The following is a 19581-nucleotide window of genomic DNA, read 5'->3' on the forward strand; positions in this document are numbered from 1 at the left end:
ACTAAGCAGTTTCCTTTATTAATTTGTGTAACCACAATGCTTTGTTTAATTAATTAGTATAAACAAATTGGTGCCATACCTAATTGACGAGTCTGCCGAAACTTTTCCCCGCGGCACACGCTACAAATCCGTCCAACTTTGCCCATCTACAGTGCAGTGAATATTCCACTTCGCGTTATTTCCAAGTTGGCACCAATTGATATTTCGCCGCCGGCGCCGTCGGAATTCCAAATTATACAAACATTCCGCAGTCGGGGGCTGAATGACGGCGCAGTTCCGCTTGCACCGCCAAGCCGGAGTAGTCGCCTGTTGCCGGCGAATTCTATTTGAGGATTTGTACTGATGTAGATTAGTGTTTTCATGCATGAATAGAGCTAGGCTGAATTACTTGAACCGAATACAAAGAGACTTTCAGCATGACCATATTTAGGCCTGGGAGCACGAGAATTGATTAATCAGAGCCAAGGTCCGTTAGAATGGATAATTTTTCTTTGGGGCCTATAAGCGGTCTTTTCAGGAACCACGCTTTGTTTAAATACAAACAGGTTCTATTTAGATAAAAGTACTACATCCGTAATGTAATGTACCGTACATTACGTAAATTATTACTGCACGATGGGCTTAAATGGTGGTAGAGTAACATTGACGTGATATGAATCTAGTAGATTATTAAGATAAACTTTTTGCAAGTCTAGTCTTTTAGTCAAGTAAAGCTAGGTACACAATACACATTGGTCTTGTCTAACACTTTCTTAAGTTTTTATCACGACAACGTTACAATATCTATTAGCTCTAAAGTAAGTATTAAGTTTTACGCGATGTTATACCTATCTTCGAAGTTCCTCTAAGTTTATGTACATTAATATACATTAATAGCGTAACTTGGGAACATTATGCGAATCAACATGTTAGGCGAGCCGAGGGGAGAACGAAGTTATTAATTTGGAAATAGTTGCTTATTAGTTTAATATGAGGGGAAGACCCACTTACCTACATGTATTTCCGCGCCTAATTAAGTTTTTCAGGGGGTTAATTCCATAAAAGGCAAATTATATTTACTTAAGTTTCAAATAATTTACCCTATTCTGGATGCTTGTTACCTTTATAAATGTTTTAATTCATTATAACTTAAGATTGAATTTTATTCCAATCTTGAGCATCGTATGGTATTAAGGGCAGCAAACCGGTGCGACGTACGAGGGCATAGGTGTACCTAGACTTACTACCTCTGCCTAACAACGGCCACAACAATGGCGAAGAACAAAGTCCCGCCCGCATCATACGTCTGGCTTTTGATTGACTTTTGTCACCGTGATATATCTTTTTTTCTTTATAAAGGTGTAAAAGTTATTCAAAAGTTAGTAAGGTGTGTAAATTATACTATTACGGAGACAAAAAAGTCACCCGTGCGGGCACGCTCTAATTCATAAGCATAAGGCCTCCCACGCACTAGGCAGCCTGGCTGCCGCAGATGACGGTCTATAAGGGAGCCCGTGCATTAGGCAGCCAAGAGTGTTCATCTAAGGTGTTCATAACAGATTGACTGCAATAGCCACGCTGTCCAGTGCGTGGGATCGCTAAGGCGATTATCACACTGCACCGCGCTCCGCCGCGGAGCGCGTGATTTCATATAAAAAATCACGCGCGCGGACGCGTGAAATGCCGCGCATATTTTCCATACAAACTGAGGTACTTGCATACAATTATTAAATCTGTCGCCCCGCGGCCGCGCGGCGCAGTGTGATAACCGCCTAACTGTTGCACGAGAGAAAAAGGATAATAAAGAAAAAATGCTATTGTATTATGATTGTTTATTCAAAATAATATGCTTGTAGATTAATAAATAATTTAATAAGTCAATCTCTAATCGTTAATAATAACGTTGTAATAAAGTCGCGTAATTAACCATTGCATTAAATTCTTTTTTCAGTATGGCAATAAAATTTGAGATGACATATGAAAAGTTGCCAGTATATAAAATAAATTCCTGCGTCGTTTGTGACGATTTTGTTGCTTGAAAATAAAAAAAAGCGATAATCTGAGTGATTTCGAGGAATTGCAATAAAAATATTTGTTCACTGCCTAGTTAACTGTAAATAATGTTAGATAGTGGTTGTTGTTTAGTATACACTGGTTTACAGAAATGATACAACGTTCGTTTTCTATCCGTGCCTTTTAATAGTGTAATAATTTAGTTAAAACAAACACATGCTAACTCCAGCGGATCTTCATTTGTTTTCATTATGACAAAGCGGCGAAGAATACTTCACGCGGACAAAATAATACAAAATGTTGTTCACATATTTTGTTTGTTGATGTTTCTACAGTTGAAAGGTTAGTTGCATTGATAAATTACTTCAAATCTATTGGCACCAAGTTGTAGTGGTGGTTTGAAGATACACCAAAAAAACAAGTGAATTAATTTGATTGTGTTTTCCAGGTTATTACTCGGTAGCTAGTAATCCCATACTCTTATATTCAACTACATCAGACATTCGAGTAGCGAACATTTCAAGACTAAGCAAAGCCAATGCCATTGTCAAAGGCTTGGAACAAGGGTCTGCTGTTGATTTTATTCATAGGAAAAATTTAATCTGTTGGTCTGACCAGACAGCTGAACTTATACAATGTATGAACTACAACGAAACTTATTCGGGAGAAAAAGTAAGTTTTTTATTTCAACTTTTACAAAATTAATCAAGTCATTGTGTGATATGAAAGGCCACACAAGCTTTTTAAAGTAATACAATTTTGCTCTTTACTGTTCTTATAAAACAATCTGCATCAAAAACATGAATAATTTAAAACTCCAAAATGTGGAATTTTCTGTATTATACACACAGTTAATGAATTATGATGATAATCAGCCACTTTTAGTTATTAATTATTTTATATTCTAAATGAGAATAGCTTAAATTAAATCAATACTAAAAACAGCATAATGTGTTTTATTGTTATGTATTTTAAAGTACACACCTTTTAATAAATAACTTTTTTGTGTTCCAGATGAGAATAGTATCAGAAGGACTGATAACGCCAACTGGCATTGCAATAGACTGGTACACAGAAAAAATATATTGGACGGACGGAGAAACCAACAGAATAGAAGTGATAAATATAGAGCAGAAGTATAGAAAGGTGTTATTTTGGTCCGAGGTAGACTTGGCCAGAGCTATAGCTGTAGTTCCTAAAGAAGGGTAATATATTTTCTATTAATACCAAGTACCAAAACTCAATTTTTAAGTGAAAACTGAATGAAAGAAAAAAAGTTTGAGTTTTGGGACGTCCTGTATGTATAAATTACCTACATGAGGCACACTAATGAGTCAATTATTATCTAAATTTTATTTTCAGATTAATGTTTTGGACTGACTGGGGGGAAGAGCCCAAAATAGAAAAAGCTGGTATGAATGGCGACCCCAAAACACGAAAGATAATAGTGAAGGACGATATCATTTGGCCCAACGGCATAACCATAGACTACAATAACAATCTCATCTTTTGGGTAGACGCCAAGTTGCATTTTATAGACGTAATAGACTTCAACGGGGAAAATAGGAGACGCATAGTAAAAGGAGGCCTTGAATACCCTTACGCTTTAACTATATTCAGTGACAAATTTTACTGGACTGACTGGAAAAATTGGTAATGTATTATTTTTGTTTATTTTATTTTACTTTATTGGGAAAACAAACAGTGGTAATTTGACTTATTAACTATCATTAACTTTACCAAAATAGTTCAGAATATTTTCTCCATTAATGACTTTACTCTCCACTGAATAATTATTGTGCATAATCCTACATATAATATTGTGATATCAGTGACTTTATTTAACATTACTATCAAATCCATGAACTTTGATACTAGCCAGGTAGTTCATATCAAAACACTGATAACTGTTTTATTACATACAAATAAACATTACATTCAGGTCAATATATGGATGGGACATGACAACAAATGGCCCCATAAAATTGCTGGTCAAATCGGACCCTGTCCCTGTTGACATCAAGGTGTATGACGCGAGTCGTCAGCTCATGCCAACAGGGGACTATCCGTGCAAGAACAATAATGGCGGCTGCTCGCATCTGTGTCTTCTGTCGCCTAATGAACCAGGTAAGCTGAGATAAACTACATAGTTTCAATAATCACGAAAATGTATAACAGCAACATTTGTGATTGAATGTATGCAAACATACTTATCTTCAGCAATTTTGTAAATTAAGTCTGATAAAGATGTACCTATGAACTAAAACAGAGATTGAATTTCTAGATTTTCTTAATATAACTGCACCTTGCAATTAATGATAGGGCCTATTCAATCATATTGCTAGTGGCTCAATGTTGTTAACTTAAGTTTTCTATTGGAAATGTACTAAATAATTTTTATTCTATTTTGTTTTGCATTTCTTACGAAAACTTACAGCTAAATGTTACATTAAGTAGTGTTAATTCAAGTAAAGCCAATTACAAGTTTCCACCAATATCTAGACAATTTGATCGCGAACAGAAAACGATGTTAATAATTTATGAAATTGAGTTAAAAAAAATCAAACTCCTATTTAACAAAGAAAAGATTATTAGGTAAATTGCTCAAGTTTATCAAATAAAAATTGCTTCATGAGGTTCAGACTTCAGAGCCGCGTTTTTATGCGTCTTTCATAATCATTTTAAACGAATGTAGAGCGTTTTAATTGTACAAAACAAGTTTTATTCATGTAATACGGGTTTGAGTGATGAACGGACGCAACGCATAAAATCTTGCACAATCTATTGAAGCGCGAAAAATAGCGTGCATATAACGCGTATGGAATTACACGCAGAAAAAACGCAAGCCTGAAACTACCCTAAGGGTATCGAACCCGCGGCCGCTGTCTTTATAGTCTGGAGAACCACTAGAGCAGGTCGATGCGGTGTAATGTTGAAATGAAACATGTTTTTCATTAATTTAAAACAATAGTTAATTATCGGCGTAAATAATGGTTATTGATAACGTATCGGCGTATACCAACAAAACATATAGCGTTAGTTTATTAAACCAGTTAGGTCCCGTAATGAGTTGAGTTGTACATATTTCATCTGCAGGTTATGTTTGTTCCTGTCCGACTGGCACGAAGCTCAAAGAGAACAGCAACACCACTTGTTACAACAGTCCTCAGTCATTGCTCGTTGTGGCGCAACGTTCCATGATATCGAAGATATCACTCGACTCACCAGACTTCACACCGTACACGTTACCACTGAAAGACCTAAAGCGAGCTCTGACTGTGGATTTTGACCCAAAGACTGAGTACATTTACTGGGCTGATAGCTTGGTGAGTATCATACCTAGCATTAGAACAAAGTCAGTTGATCTTCACTATTTCAAAATTTTCCATTTGCCTCTAGTAAATTAGAAAGGGTCATTCTGCAGTAGAGACTTAATAACCTGCTGATGAATCATCATTGTCATTAGACATCAGTCTAAGACCAAAATGTGCCACCCCTTACCCTTAATAAGACACAGTCAAAGTCTAAGAAATAAAGGGGTCGGATTGGCCGACTTTACAACCGAGGAAAACGGGTTCGAACCCCGCCGCCGCTTGACTATTGTGGTACACTTACTCGTGACACAAGCATAATAATATTTAGCTTACCACGAGGGGCTAAAGGTGAGTATTAGAGCATTTACTTGTAACAGAACAACGATCCCCTCTATGAAATATCTAGTGTCACTCCCTTCCACAAACCAAACGTCTTACATTTTACCTGTATTGTACCATTCGCAAGAACGCGAACGTTACATTACATAGAAATGCTCTAATCTTTATTTACCTTAACAGAACTACATATTAGTAATTTGTGCAGACTAAGTTACAAATATTCTTATTTAAAAAAATAAGTTTCGAACACTTACTTAAGCTATAATTCTAGGCAAAAACAATATCCCGGGCACGGCTAGACGGCAGCGAGCAGTCGGTAGTGATCCACAGTACCGGCGTGCCTGACAGCATTGCCATCGATCCCCTGGCCAGGAACATCTACTGGACCGACCCTGTGACCGACACCATCAGTGTGGCCCGACTTGACGGCAGTTCTAAAAAGGTAAGTCAGAAAACTATACTATGACCAAAGTGTATTAGATTTTTTTACTCAGATACAATAGTTTTTTTTTATATTCTAAGAGGTCATATAATAATTATGTTTGCAATTTATGTTTTTATTTTGTTTTCTTAAATCATACATCTTATAATTTGACACAGATAGCATATAAAAATGCGCTTTATAAAGCTTATTTTAGCTTTGGCACAAAAATGTGAGCAAATGTCAGTCTTTTTCTGGGATTTGAATTTTTGAATAGGCAGATCTACTAAAAAGTGTCTTTATTAATTAAGAATTCTAAGTATTTAATATGTTTTCACATAAACGAATTACAAACTTTAAGGCCTGGCTTACTTTGTTTGTCTACAGACACTATCATAATCAAGAATTACAAATCCGACCGTTTTGCTGATAATTAAAACTCTGTATAGGTAGTTAAAAGATTTCAACACCCATTTATTATGTCAATTAATCCTATGACGATTCATCTCGCCGAAGATCATCAACAAGCATTTTGTTATGTCAATTATTTTTTCTCGTTTTACCGATTTATCTACCATACACATATTTTTCACGGACATTTAAGAGTGCCTATTCATGTGGGAAGCAAATAACCGCCATAACATTTTTGAAAATAATTTCTACTGTAACCATTCTATAGTTACAAAATACTGAACTGTCCTATCCATGACATTGACAGTGGGGCGCCACCGTCCATACCGGATCGCTGCTTCCAATTTTTGCCATTTTGGAAACCATACAGTTGAACGATGGTAGCGCCCCCCTGTCATTGAGTTTGGTGAGACAGTTCAGCGTAGTTCATCTATATTGTAACCACGCTGTCCAATAGAGGTGTTGACACAAGTTGACACCAAAACCACCAAAACCACCAATCACAGTTGATTGGTGGTGGAAAAGTCAATTCTTTGAAGTACTTTTTAAAACTGTCCAAACAAGACTCCCATAGATTTTGTATGGCAATACAAGCAAGTGAAGGCACTATTTTAGCAACTCAATTATACTACTCTTTTCAATTACAATTCAACCAAAAATCTTAATTTACAGGTAAAAGATTTAAGGCCAGAATGAAGAGTCTTTTTAAAAAAGTTGTGATTTAGAATTATTGCGGAATGGTGTCAAATAGTCTATCTTATGCGGCGGTTTATTTAAATTACCTACATTGATGAATTATTGTCACTTGATCATGTCCTTTTGATTGACTTGAATAATTGCATAAAGCTTCAACCACACCAACGCGTGCAGATTGCCATCGCCGGCGCGATCATAGGGAAATGACAGTTCGCGTGAACTGTCATGGGTCGCTCGACCTGTCATTGGCCTTTGATCGCGCCGGCGATGGCGATCTGCACGCGTTGATGTGGTTGAAGCTTAACAGATTTACGCATTTTGACCATATTACGTCATTCCAAAACAGGTGATAATCCACGATGAGCTATACGACCCGCGCGCCATAGCGCTACACCCCACAGCCGGTTGGATGTTCTGGTCGGACTGGAACGAAAAGAAGCCGAAGATAGAACGCGCCAACCTGGACGGGACAGGGCGACTGCTGCTTGTGTCCGAGAAACTCACGTGGCCTAACGGGATCGCTTTGGATACGGTGAACAATAAGCTGTATTGGGGAGACGCTAGGACGCACAAGATTGAGGTGAGAGCGAAATTCACCACGCATAAAAGACATTATACACAGGCGAGAAGCGGTTGCGATCCAGGACGATATTTTTATGAAATGTTTTGTAATATTCTAGTTTCTTTGCGCTGGATCGTTATCGTTTCGCTTTACCGCCCTTCCCGCCTCTGCGTGCGCTTTTTTGTTTTGTACCAATAAATGAGTAAACGTAAATTTTAAATTTAATACAGGGTGACAAGAGGCAAATAGCTGAAAATCACACTAATATTATAAATGCGAAAGTTTGTGAGTGTGTATATTTGTTACTTCTTCACGTCTAAACATATGGAGTTAGCTGACACCTTGGATTAACACATGAGCTACGTTTTACCGCGGGTAACACCGCGGGGCACAGCTAGTTATAAATATAAATCAGATGTCCTATAACAATATTAACGTTTCAGGTTTGCAACATGGACGGCACCAACCGCAAGGAACTACACAGCAGTGACATTTTGCATATCTTCGGACTGACCTTACTCGGCGAACACCTGTACTGGACCGATATGCAAAGGCGCTCGTTAGATCGCATAAATAAAGTAACTGGTGAGAATTTTCTTAAGTTTTTCCCATATTTTCGAAATTTTCCCTTTCAATCGCTTATAATGAAAGCACATCTAACCGCAGCGCACTCAATACCTCAATAGACTTTATGATACTTGGCGATGGCGATGGAGCGTGCTATGCTCGGAGGTTCCCTGCGTGATCGAATCAGAAATGAGGAGATCCGCAGGAGAACCAAAGTGACTGACATAGCCCGCACAATCGCTAAAATCAAGTGGCAGTGGGCGGGGCACATAGCTCGCAGAGCTGATGGCCGCTGGGGCAGAAAAGTTCTCGAGTGGCGTCCACGAACCAGAAGTCGTAGTGTGGGCAGGCCTATTTACTTTACATATTATCTGTTTATTTATTCATCAAATCTTATTTGTTCAGGTATAGAAAGACAGCCAGTAGTAGAACAATTGGCCAATATGATGGGCGTGAAAGCATTCCGAGTGGGCGAGCCGCTCGGGCACAATCCGTGCGTGGATGAGAACGGAGGTTGCTCGCATCTGTGCTTCAATAGGCCCAAGGATTACGTGTGCAGTTGTCCTCTAGGTAAGAGCTACTTCACACATTATGAATCCATCTATCACAAATTGACAGAATGAGGGTTTTCGCGAATGAAAAATCTGCCAGATGGCAATACGTAGACGCGAGGTCCAAATGCTGCATGATTGGTTATTTTTGACATGACATTGACAGATATGTCAAAATCCACCAATCATGCAGCAGTCAGACCCCACATCCACGTCCCGCCATCTAGCGGATCTTTCGTTCGCGAAAACCCTCATTGAACAAAAAAATATGGTTAGTTCCACTACCTATGCCAATTTTAAAATACCTACGAAAAATCACTATGTACCACATTCTTTGCATTTTATGAGTGGTGGAACTAACCGGAAAAAAAATATTTATTTATTTATTTCACTATCACATCAACATCGATGCCAATTACATAAATTATTTTATCGATGTACTACGGAAAAATGCGTTTCCAGTTTTCGATCAAGTAATTAAAATACATTTATTTTTCTTTAGGTCTGGAATTGGGCAGTGACAGAAAGAGTTGCACGGAGCCAGAAGCTTTTCTTGTGTACAGTCGCAAAAACGTCATCGGCCGCATCAGCGTGGAGAATGAAAACAACGACGCGGTCTTACCCATAAAGGACTTGAAGGAAGTGAGGTGAGTTAAATAACTATAACCCGTACCTCTTGCAGAAAAACTTTCGACTTCGAATCGTTTACGTTTTCGAATCACCATCAAAAGATTTAGTACGAAAACTAATACAGCACCCTTGTGAACGTGTCATAAAATGAACTTAGTATGAGAAATGGTTGCACGAAACTTATTTTGACTATCAAAATTGTTACATTATCGTTTAATTCAAAGGTTGAGTATCGAATTTCGTCGAACACGCAAACGATTCGAAGACGAAAGTTGTTCATGCTAGAGGCACAGATCGAGTTAACTGCGCACCAGGCAGCCGTGACGTCACATCGACGCTTTGTCACGGATGGGGCGAACGATTGGTGTGCGGTTGAGTGCGAGGTAGAGTCGCATTCCAGCGAGGTGCGTCGTGAACTCGATCGGGTTGTAGACAAATATAACATCGATTAAGCCTTGATCACACTTACCGAGCAAACGGGCGAGACAGTTAAAATGTTTACTAGGCCGAGAGATTTGGGTGAGCCGTGGAGTAGCTGACTCGCCAAAAAACTCGACCGAGCGCACTCGGCGTAATGTTTCATACACACCGAGTACTCGGCCGAGAGCACTGACTCGCCCGGTTGCTCGGTACGTGTGATGATCAAGGCAATATTATTACTCTGTCTGTCGTCTCGTTAACTCAAGATTTGCCAATCCTATAAGGTTAAGATATTTTATTAAAATTTTCTAGCACGAATAAAGCCATTGTTTGAGACATCAAGTATTCCAAGTCGAGTATTGTACCATTTATAATGCAATTTATATTTCATAAACTTGGTACAATTAACCATAGACGGCAAAGAAATGACATCTAACCAAAAAAATTTTTTAAATTATTTTATGACTTATTGCAGTGCTCTGGAAGTCCATGTAGCAGGATCCAAGATATATTGGTCGGACAGCAAGACGAAGACAATCAATCGATGTTCAATCAACGGGTCCAATCTGGAGAGAATCCTGGAATGGATGGGAATCGTAGAAGGTATGGACGTTATGTATATTTAATAAGCTAGTCCAGTCTTTAACAAACCAACTTGCCACAAAATTATTAATCTTCCCAAGACAATAGGAGTTATTCCTTCATTACGAGCGGGTGTTATACTCAGGGACTAATAAGGTCCAGTTGTTACCATCTCGGTTTTTCTATTTAAACTAGGTAGGGTAGATTACTCAGATACCGCCATGCAGGATTGTAGGCGCGGTTGTATATGCCGTGGTAAGGTAGGTGTTAGCGCCATCTGTTCAGCGCAGTCTGTGGTCGGCACAACACTTTAAACCTTAAACTTTTTGATTAAGTTTCAAAATTAAATCAAAAGTTTAAGAATAATTTATTTTTAAACAACTCTTTCCATAGTTTCGAAAGTCTTTTATTGCTGTAACGTCAACCTATGTACTATGGAAGCAATAAATATTTTGAGGATTGCTCTATAATTTCTATTTTTATTATAGGTTTAGCAATAGACTGGTCTGGTCAAAACATCTACTGGACAGACACGGCCACGCAGCGCATCGAAATGGCCCGCTTAGATGGGTCCAGTCGCCGCACGCTCATATGGCAGGGGCTCAAGAAACCAAAGAGCATCGTTTTGGATCCTAGAAAAGGGTATGTTAAGTTTAAACCTTTAAAAACTCATAAAACTCATTTATTTTTCCAAATAGGCTTTTAAAAAACCCTTTTACACGTCCCAATATTAACCCTACCACTGCTTCGGGACAATAAATGGGCCAGTGCTGAGAAGAAGCAGCGCAAGAAACTCAGTCACTATTACCTGGCGGTGACTGAATTGGTGCCACCTAATTTTGAACTTTATTGGAATAAGTTTCAAAATCATTTTTCTGTATACTGGTTGAAGGGTATTACCATTGAATCGTGATGAATTAAGTCGCTTATTCACATGTGTTTCATTGTCCACAGTTATATGTACTGGTCAGAATTGGGGTCAAAGAGCATCAAACGGGCTGCCATGGATGGATCATCGCCTACAGGTCAGTTTATTTAATTATATTTATTACATTACCTTAAAATCTTAAATACAGCAATTATTTAGTCAGGACAGAATTCTGACACCGCGATGCAGGTTTGTAAACTCAGTGGTGTCTGCCATAGTAATTCATGTGTTAGCGCCATCTGTTGGGTGAAGACTACTAGTCTGTAGTGGCGCGTCGATAGATGTCGCCACAATCTTTTACAGTAAAAATCAAATGCCTTATAAATAAATTGCTTCTATAGTTCGGTCGCCGAGCACGTAGAATTTTGTCCAATGACTCCAAGCTACCTATCCTTATCGCTCGCGCGTAATTATATTGCTGTCGCGACTGTGCGACGGGCGGCAGCAGTGAGTGTGCGAGCGCGACAGCAATATAATTACGCATTCTATTCATTATAAATATGTTTGTTCTCAGTATTCGTGGAACAAGTGGGCCGCGTGCACGCACTGGCCATAGACTACGACAAGCGCGCGCTCTACTGGGCGGCGCTGGATCCTCCAGCCATAGAGTATATCTACCTCAACGGCACGGGCAGGAAGTTATTAGCGGACAACATACTCATGCCGTACGCGCTCACTCTGTACGGAGAGAAGGTGTTCTGGGGAGATTGGAATACTGGTAAGTTATAAGCATTAATGTACTTGTATGTATTTGTCTTTTGCCTCCCCACACACATCACGATAATCCGAAGATTCGCGCTATGTGTGTGGCTCAGGCGCAAATGATATAACCAGGCCTGTTCATCTCCGCGAGTTTACATCGAAAACAAAACACGCACGATGGCCCACCTACAGGATACTATTCGACAAGGCGTCACATACGAGCGAACATTGACTCACGCACGCGTATTCTTGTGTATGATGGAAGAAAAAAAGAAAAGAAGAAGAAAAGAAAATGGTGTACTAAATACTGTGCAGTATTTAACTGCCTAAATAATAATAAAAACACAGAATGTAGGTACTTTTTTAAGTTGGCTCAAGACAGAGGTAAATAAGTAGTTAATATTATTCATGATAATTCATGCTAAATCATGTATTTCCTCCGCCATTTTCCGCAGTTTGGCACCTCACGTCAAATCATTTTACCGAAGTCAGCCCTATAGCTTCGGCGCAGTGCCGATCACTGACGTTTGTCAACAAAATGGTGCTTGACTCTTGAGACAGGCTAAATTACACCATTTTGTTAATGACATTGAGCATACATTTTTTTAAATACCTTCGCGAAGTAAGTTTTACTTACTTCGCGAAGGTATTTAAAAAAATGTAGTATAAAAAAATCTGTACGTAGTACTTATTATTATTCTGTGATATAACTAACAATCTACATGTGCCTACGCAATCGACTAATATCGCCATGAATGTCAAAGCAAAATAGAAATGTATCGCTGCCATATTGTACCTCATTCGGAAGACATTTTAAATCGTATTTATTAATAGAAATCATCGGGAGTGTTTCGACTCAACAGCCGAGTGCAAATCGCTACCATAAACTACTCCGGGGAGTGCCCCACTAAACGAAGACGACAGTGGGCGCTCTATTCTATCACTATGGTGGTTGGATCAAGCGTTTACACAAATGAAGCGGTGGCGGAGCGATCCGAAAGCGAGAAAGCTATCGACTGCCGCGGGCAGTGGGCGATAGCGCTGTGTGACATGAACCGCTCCGCGACCGCTTCCCGCTGGATCGCTTTAAGTGTGTGCTGACTTTAATAGACAATTTGACACCATTCCCAATAATTCGAAATCTCAAGTTTTTTAAAAAGACACTTCATTCTGGTCTTAAAAACTTAATTAATTTTAAATTACCTGTAAATTACGATTTTTGGTGGCAAGATAATTGAAAAAAGTAGTTGAATTGAGTTGACAAAATAGTGACGTCACTTGCTTGTAGTGCCATACAAAATCTATGGGAGAGTTTCGTTTTGACAGTTTTAAAAAGTACGTCAATTGATTGGTGGTGTCAACACGTCTATTCTCACTCCCAGGTCTCATCGAAGTAGCAAACAAGGTGGACGGCACCGACCGCAAGACGATCCACACGTCCCTCGACTACATAACCGACTTGAAAGTGTACCACCGCACGCGCGCGGCCGGCGCCAACCAATGCGGCGTCGACAACGGCGGCTGCGCGCACCTCTGCCTCGTGCTGCCCGCGCGCGCCGACTACCGCTGCGCCTGCCCCACGCACCACCGCCTGGCGCGCGACAACCTCACCTGCTCAGGTAACAGCACCTGCTCAGGTAACAGCGAGCGCCTCCAGTGACACTGTACACAACCACTGCGGCGTCGACAACGGCGGCTGCGCGCACCTCTGCCTCGTGCTGCCCGCGCGCGCCGACTACCGCTGCGCCTGCCCCACGCACCACCGCCTGGCGCGCGACAACCTCACCTGCTCAGGTAACAGCACCTGCTCAGGTAACAGCGAGCGCCTCCAGTGACACTGTACACAACCAGTGCGGCGTCGACAACGGCGGCTGCGCGCACCTCTGCCTCGTGCTGCCCGCGCGCGCCGACTACCGCTGCGCCTGCCCCACGCACCACCGCCTGGCGCGCGACAACCTCACCTGCTCAGGTAACAGCACCTGCTCAGGTAACAGCGAGCGCCTCCAGTGACACTGTACACAACCAGTGCGGCGTCGACAACGGCGGCTGCGCGCACCTCTGCCTCGTGCTGCCCGCGCGCGCTGACTACCGCTGCGCCTGCCCCACGCACCACCGCCTGGCGCGCGACAACCTCACCTGCTCAGGTAACAGCACCTGCTCAGGTAACAGCGAGCGCCTCCAGTGACACTGTACACAACCAGTGCGGCGTCGACAACGGCGGCTGCGCGCACCTCTGCCTCGTGCTGCCCGCGCGCGCCGACTACCGCTGCGCCTGCCCCACGCACCACCGCCTGGCGCGCGACAACCTCACCTGCTCAGGTAACAGCACCTGCTCAGGTAACAGCGAGCGCCTCCAGTGACACTGTACACAACCAGTGCGGCGTCGACAACGGCGGCTGCGCGCACCTCTGCCTCGTGCTGCCCGCGCGCGCCGACTACCGCTGCGCCTGCCCCACGCACCACCGCCTGGCGCGCGACAACCTCACCTGCTCAGGTAACAGCACCTGCTCAGGTAACAGCGAGCGCCTCCAGTGACACTGTACACAACCAGTGCGGCGTCGACAACGGCGGCTGCGCGCACCTCTGCCTCGTGCTGCCCGCGCGCGCCGACTACCGCTGCGCCTGCCCCACGCACCACCGCCTGGCGCGCGACAACCTCACCTGCTCAGGTAACAGCACCTGCTCAGGTAACAGCACCTGCTCAGGTAACAGCGAGCGCCTCCAGTGACACTGTACACAACCAGTGCGGCGTCGACAATGGCGTTGCCTGCACAGGTGAGTGGCTGTATACCTGTAGCTTGCACAGGTGAGTTGCTGCACAAAATATAACAGAAGGTAAACCCACTCCTCTGAAGGTTGGAGACTCTACACTCGAAGTTGTCGACAATTATGTATACCTGGGACAAACAGTCCAGTTAGGTAGGTCCAACTTCGAGAAAGAGGTCAATCGTCGAATCCAACTCGGATGGGCAGCGTTCGGGAAGCTTCGCCATATACTCATGTCCGAAATACCGCAGTGTCTCAAGACGAAAGTCTTCGAGCAGTGTGTGTTGCCAGTGTTGACATATGGATCCGAAACGTGGTCGCTTACTATGGGCCTCATAAGAAGGCTCAAGGTCACCCAAAGGGCGATGGAGCGGGCTATGCTCGGAGTTTCCCTGCGTGATCGAATCAGAAATGAGGAGATCCGTAGGAGAACCAAAGTAACCGACATAGCTCGCAGAATTGCTAAAATCAAGTGGCAGTGGGCGGGGCACATAGCTCGTAGAGACGATGGCCGTTGGGGCAGGAAAGTTCTCGAGTGGCGACCACGGGCTGGAAAACGTAGCGTGGGCAGGCCTCCTACTAGGTGGACCGACGATCTGGTAAGGGTCGCGGGAAGAGCCTGGATGCGGGCAGCGCAGGACCGTTCATTGTGGAAAACCTTGGGGGAGGCCTATGTCCAGCAGTGGACGTCATTTGGCTGAAACGAACGAACGAACGAACGAAACTCATGTATGTACCTCGCTTTGCATACCTCTCTCGCTCGCACGCTCGGCCGTCGCGCTAGGGTTGTCTTGTCATGTGTTGCGTTTATTTCGTTATGATAGAAAAATGTTACTCTTAATACTATGCAAGAAAGACAATAACAGATATCCACGTATACTTATTTATATTTAGTACGTTATTATAGTAATAGTTTGCAAACAAATACACGAGAAGGAATTAGTATTTAGTTGAGTGGTTGACACTATTATCCAACTATAAATGTATTATAAATGCGTAAGTTTGGATGTCTGGATGTTTGTTGCTCTTTCACGCAAAAACTACTGAACGGATTTTGATGTAACTTTACAGGATTATTGTTTATAACCCTGAATAACATATAGGCTATAATTTATGACGATCTGTGACAAACTAAATTTCACGCGGGTGAAGCCGCGGGCAAAAGCTAGTTATCCAATAATTCCTAAAACCTCTAAAACAACTCGATATTCCTAATAATTGAGTTGGCTTTCAATTTCAATTGAAATTCAAATAAATAACTTACTTACCTCCCCGAATCAACTGGTAATTTAAAAAATGAAAATTCGGTATTTAATGATGAGTTTAAGCAACCAAATACCGAACAATTATAATACGACTTTTTCTGTTCACTCATTTTCATCAATTTCGCAAAACAAAATAATATCACAGGCGGTTGACCGGCGCGTGACTCAAGCGAACCACAGCGAACGTGTGGCGAACGTCTGTCGCGCCACGTCGCGCTCGCATTCGTCCAAGACAGTCTTGCTAGAGCGGTGTCTATGTGTGCGTGGCTCGAGCGCGTTTAGTATGGAGTTTGTCTTCTGTTATATTTTGTGGTTGCTGTAACCTGTTGCCTGCACAGGTAATAGCAATAGAAACTCACCTGTGCAGGCAACAGGTATACAGCTACTCACCTGTGCAGGCAACAGGTATACAGCTACTCACCTGTGCATGCAACGGGTATACAGCCACTCACCTGTGCAGGCAACAGGTATACAGCCACACCTATGCAGGCAACAGGTATACAGCAACTCCCCTCGCTATGAGTTTTCGTCATGACATGATGGAGAGCCAACTCGGACTAATCCATTGAATGTTTCAACCCAATTCGGGCACAAGTTTTCAAAAGTAAATATTGTACAAACGTGTGTACTTACCTTCCCTTTTCTTACCCAGAACCAGAAGAGTTTCTGCTCTTCGCACAAAAGAATGCAGTGGGCAGGATTATGGTTGCCAACGGAGAGTGCAACGACGCCTTCATCCCTTTGCTAGGACTCAAGAATGTGAAAGCCATCGAATATGATCCTGAGAAAAAGTAAGTTACCCCTTAAAATGTACTTTATTTTGTGTATATTATAAAACTAGCGGGCCACCCCGGCTTCGCACGGGTCGATACTCGTAGGTATTCAAAATAGGTATGTGCATCAGAAAAAAGTTAAGATTGTAATGATGAACGATTTTTTCAAATCGGACCGTAGTTTCGGAGCCTATTCAATACAAATCTTACCTCTTTATAATTTTAATATTTATAAAAGCGAAAGGTTACTGATTGACTGGCTGACTGACTCACTCACTCATTACTGAATCTCAGAAACTACAAGTGCTAGGAGTCTCCAAATTTTGTATGGTGGTTCCTTTTTGAACGTAGGTGCTCACTATAACGGATTTCACGAAACTCCCCCTAAGAGAGTAAAACGGGATCCACGCGTACGAAGTCGCGGGTACCGCTAGTATTTGTATAGAACTATACAACGTGCTCTTTTTGATTTCCTGGAACTCTAGGGTATTAATAAGACCACTTCAAAGAATGGAATGGCATTACATTTTTTGTTAAATTCAACAATTTTTTTCGACAAACAAGGAGCACGTTGTAGAAGTATACTTTATTAAAATATCGTCCTACTGTGATATGTGATTTCTCATATGTAACTTTTGTTCTAGATTGTTATACTGGATGGACGACGACTCCCACTCAATACGCCGGGTCCCAATCTCTTACTCCACAACCTCAGCTCTGACAGACTCGTTCACGGTCGTCTCTGACCTCACGCGTCCCTTCCATATGGTCTTGGACGTGTTGGGACGGGCCTTGTACTGGACGTGTTTGGACACGGACTCGATTAACGCAACGTCCATTGACAACAACTCGTCTGTAGGAGTCATATTGCGGGGAGAGAATATGAGACCGAGACATTTGGCTTTCCACCAGACAAAAAGGTTAGTGCATTTTTTAAGACCTCTTTAGAACTTTTTCATGAGTCGATCTACTAAGCCTAGCCGCAAACTACAGACTTTTTGTCAGCCGATAGTTGGGCTGCATCGGGCTGATAAAGTTCATTCAACTTATGATGGTGATTTAGACAGGTAAAACGTTTCGTTTTATGATTCTAACTTTCTACGAATAAAAATATTGAGTTGTAAAAATCAATTACTTTTGTATGTTTTCATCCTTCCAAAATATCAATCACTAATCTTTCTCAATTAACCTAAACAAGAATTTCTAATTATTTATTAGTTTATTATTTAGAAAAAATTGTGAAAAAATATTAAATGAATTGCTTCTGCGTTAGTCGGAACTTTTGCTCATAGGGATGGGACATAAACAATCGCAATAAATCAGTAATCGGCATGGTGGTCATCTTACCATCGAATCACGATTATTATCTCAGGCAGGTCAAAGCTAAGTCAGTACGTGTGCGTTTGCCTTTGATGACGGTTTTGTTTTATGCGATTTCTCCACGTATTGTTTGTTATTGTTATTTTGATGTTTTATTGACTAAAATGCAGATATTTAATTCTTTCTGATTTATTTTGTACCACTGAGAATATTCACGTTTATTCCATTTCCAGATAGTTCAAATTCATAGATATAATTTTGATCAAGATTAAAAATCAAACAAATAAAAGGCGATTAGATTTCTATAGAAAATATTCTCGATTCTAAAAAATATCGATTAGGTTTATAAGGAGCGCCTCACTAAATAGAACTGTCATAATCACCATCTTACGCTGAATGGACTATAATTAGTATAAACAAGTATGGAAGTGCGCACATTGGTTTTTGATTTTTGATTGGCACACCGATTCTTCACACAAATTAGAATCGAGCCCAACTATCTGCCGACTAAAAGTCTGTAGTCGGCGAGGAGTCTAATGACAGTGGTAGCGTAAGCCATGTATAGATGACCCACGCTGAACTGTCCCGCCAAACTCAATGACAGGGGGGCGCTACCATCGTTCAACTATATGGTTTCCAACATGGCAAAAATCTGAACCAGCGATCCGGTATTGACGGTGGCGCCCCACTGTCAATGTCATCGACAGGACAGTCCAGTATTTTGGAACTATACGAGACTGAGGCATATTGGGAAACTAGCCAATTCCAATCTGCAGAACTTGACATATTGAATATTGATATTGAATTTGCCTTCCATTTATAAAGTCAAAACCTTTGTTTGTAATAGGTCTCATTTCGCAACAAACCATTCCGCACGCAGGCTATACATATTAATTCGTTTCCAGATTCCTAGTATGGAACGACGTAGGCCTAGGCGCAATAATGCGGTCGAACGTAGACGGCACCGACCGCGTGGAGCTGGCGCGGGCCGCCAACGCCTCCGCGCTCGCGCTCGACCAGACCACCGCCGTCGTGTACTGGGCCGTCAACCGGCAGATACTGGCCGTCGACCTGGACACGCTCAACAAGTTAGTACACGATACAACACGCTACACGACGCAACACGCTACATAACACAACGCCTCCGCGCTCGCGCTCGACCAGACCACCGCCGTCGTGTACTGGGCCGTCAACCGGCAGATACTGGCCGTCGACCTGGACACGCTCAACAAGTTAGTACACGATACAACACGCTACACGACGCAACACGCTACATAACACAACGCCTCCGCGCTCGCGCTCGACCAGACCACCGCCGTCGTGTACTGGGCCGTCAACCGGC

General features: G+C 42.0%; 1 protein-coding gene across 1 annotated transcript; it reads left to right on the forward strand.

Annotated features, from left to right (window-relative positions):
- The first annotated feature begins 1994 nt into the window (after positions 1–1994).
- Positions 1995–19373, forward strand: LOC135073468 (low-density lipoprotein receptor-related protein 5-like). The gene is made up of 22 exons (XM_063967650.1): positions 1995–2334; positions 2441–2664; positions 3007–3197; positions 3355–3645; positions 3935–4119; positions 5089–5318; positions 5917–6087; positions 7520–7753; positions 8179–8320; positions 8708–8872; positions 9356–9500; positions 10379–10506; positions 10974–11127; positions 11440–11510; positions 11928–12131; positions 13498–13734; positions 13935–14102; positions 14285–14452; positions 14635–14784; positions 16799–16937; positions 17564–17839; positions 19145–19373. Exons 1-22 carry the CDS (start codon positions 2244–2246, stop codon positions 19371–19373), a joined length of 3993 nt encoding a protein of 1330 aa, XP_063823720.1. The 5' UTR covers positions 1995–2243.
- Positions 19374–19581: the final 208 nt, after the last annotated feature.

The sequence above is a fragment of the Ostrinia nubilalis genome, chromosome 7 (assembly GCF_963855985.1).
Source record: "Ostrinia nubilalis chromosome 7, ilOstNubi1.1, whole genome shotgun sequence".
Lineage (NCBI taxonomy): Eukaryota > Metazoa > Arthropoda > Insecta > Lepidoptera > Crambidae > Ostrinia > Ostrinia nubilalis.

What these genes read in the sequence shown, in the direction of transcription:
- LOC135073468 (XM_063967650.1), top strand. Translation starts at nt 2,244, where the DNA reads ATGACAAAGCGGCGAAGAATACTTCACGCGGACAAAATAATACAAAAT. An exon ending in TCTGTCGCCTAATGAACCAG is followed by an intron (nt 4,120 to 5,088) that starts GTAAGCTGAGAT and finishes TTTCATCTGCAG; the next exon opens with GTTATGTTTGTTCCTGTCCG. An exon ending in CTGGGGAGATTGGAATACTG is followed by an intron (nt 12,132 to 13,497) that starts GTAAGTTATAAG and finishes TCTCACTCCCAG; the next exon opens with GTCTCATCGAAGTAGCAAAC.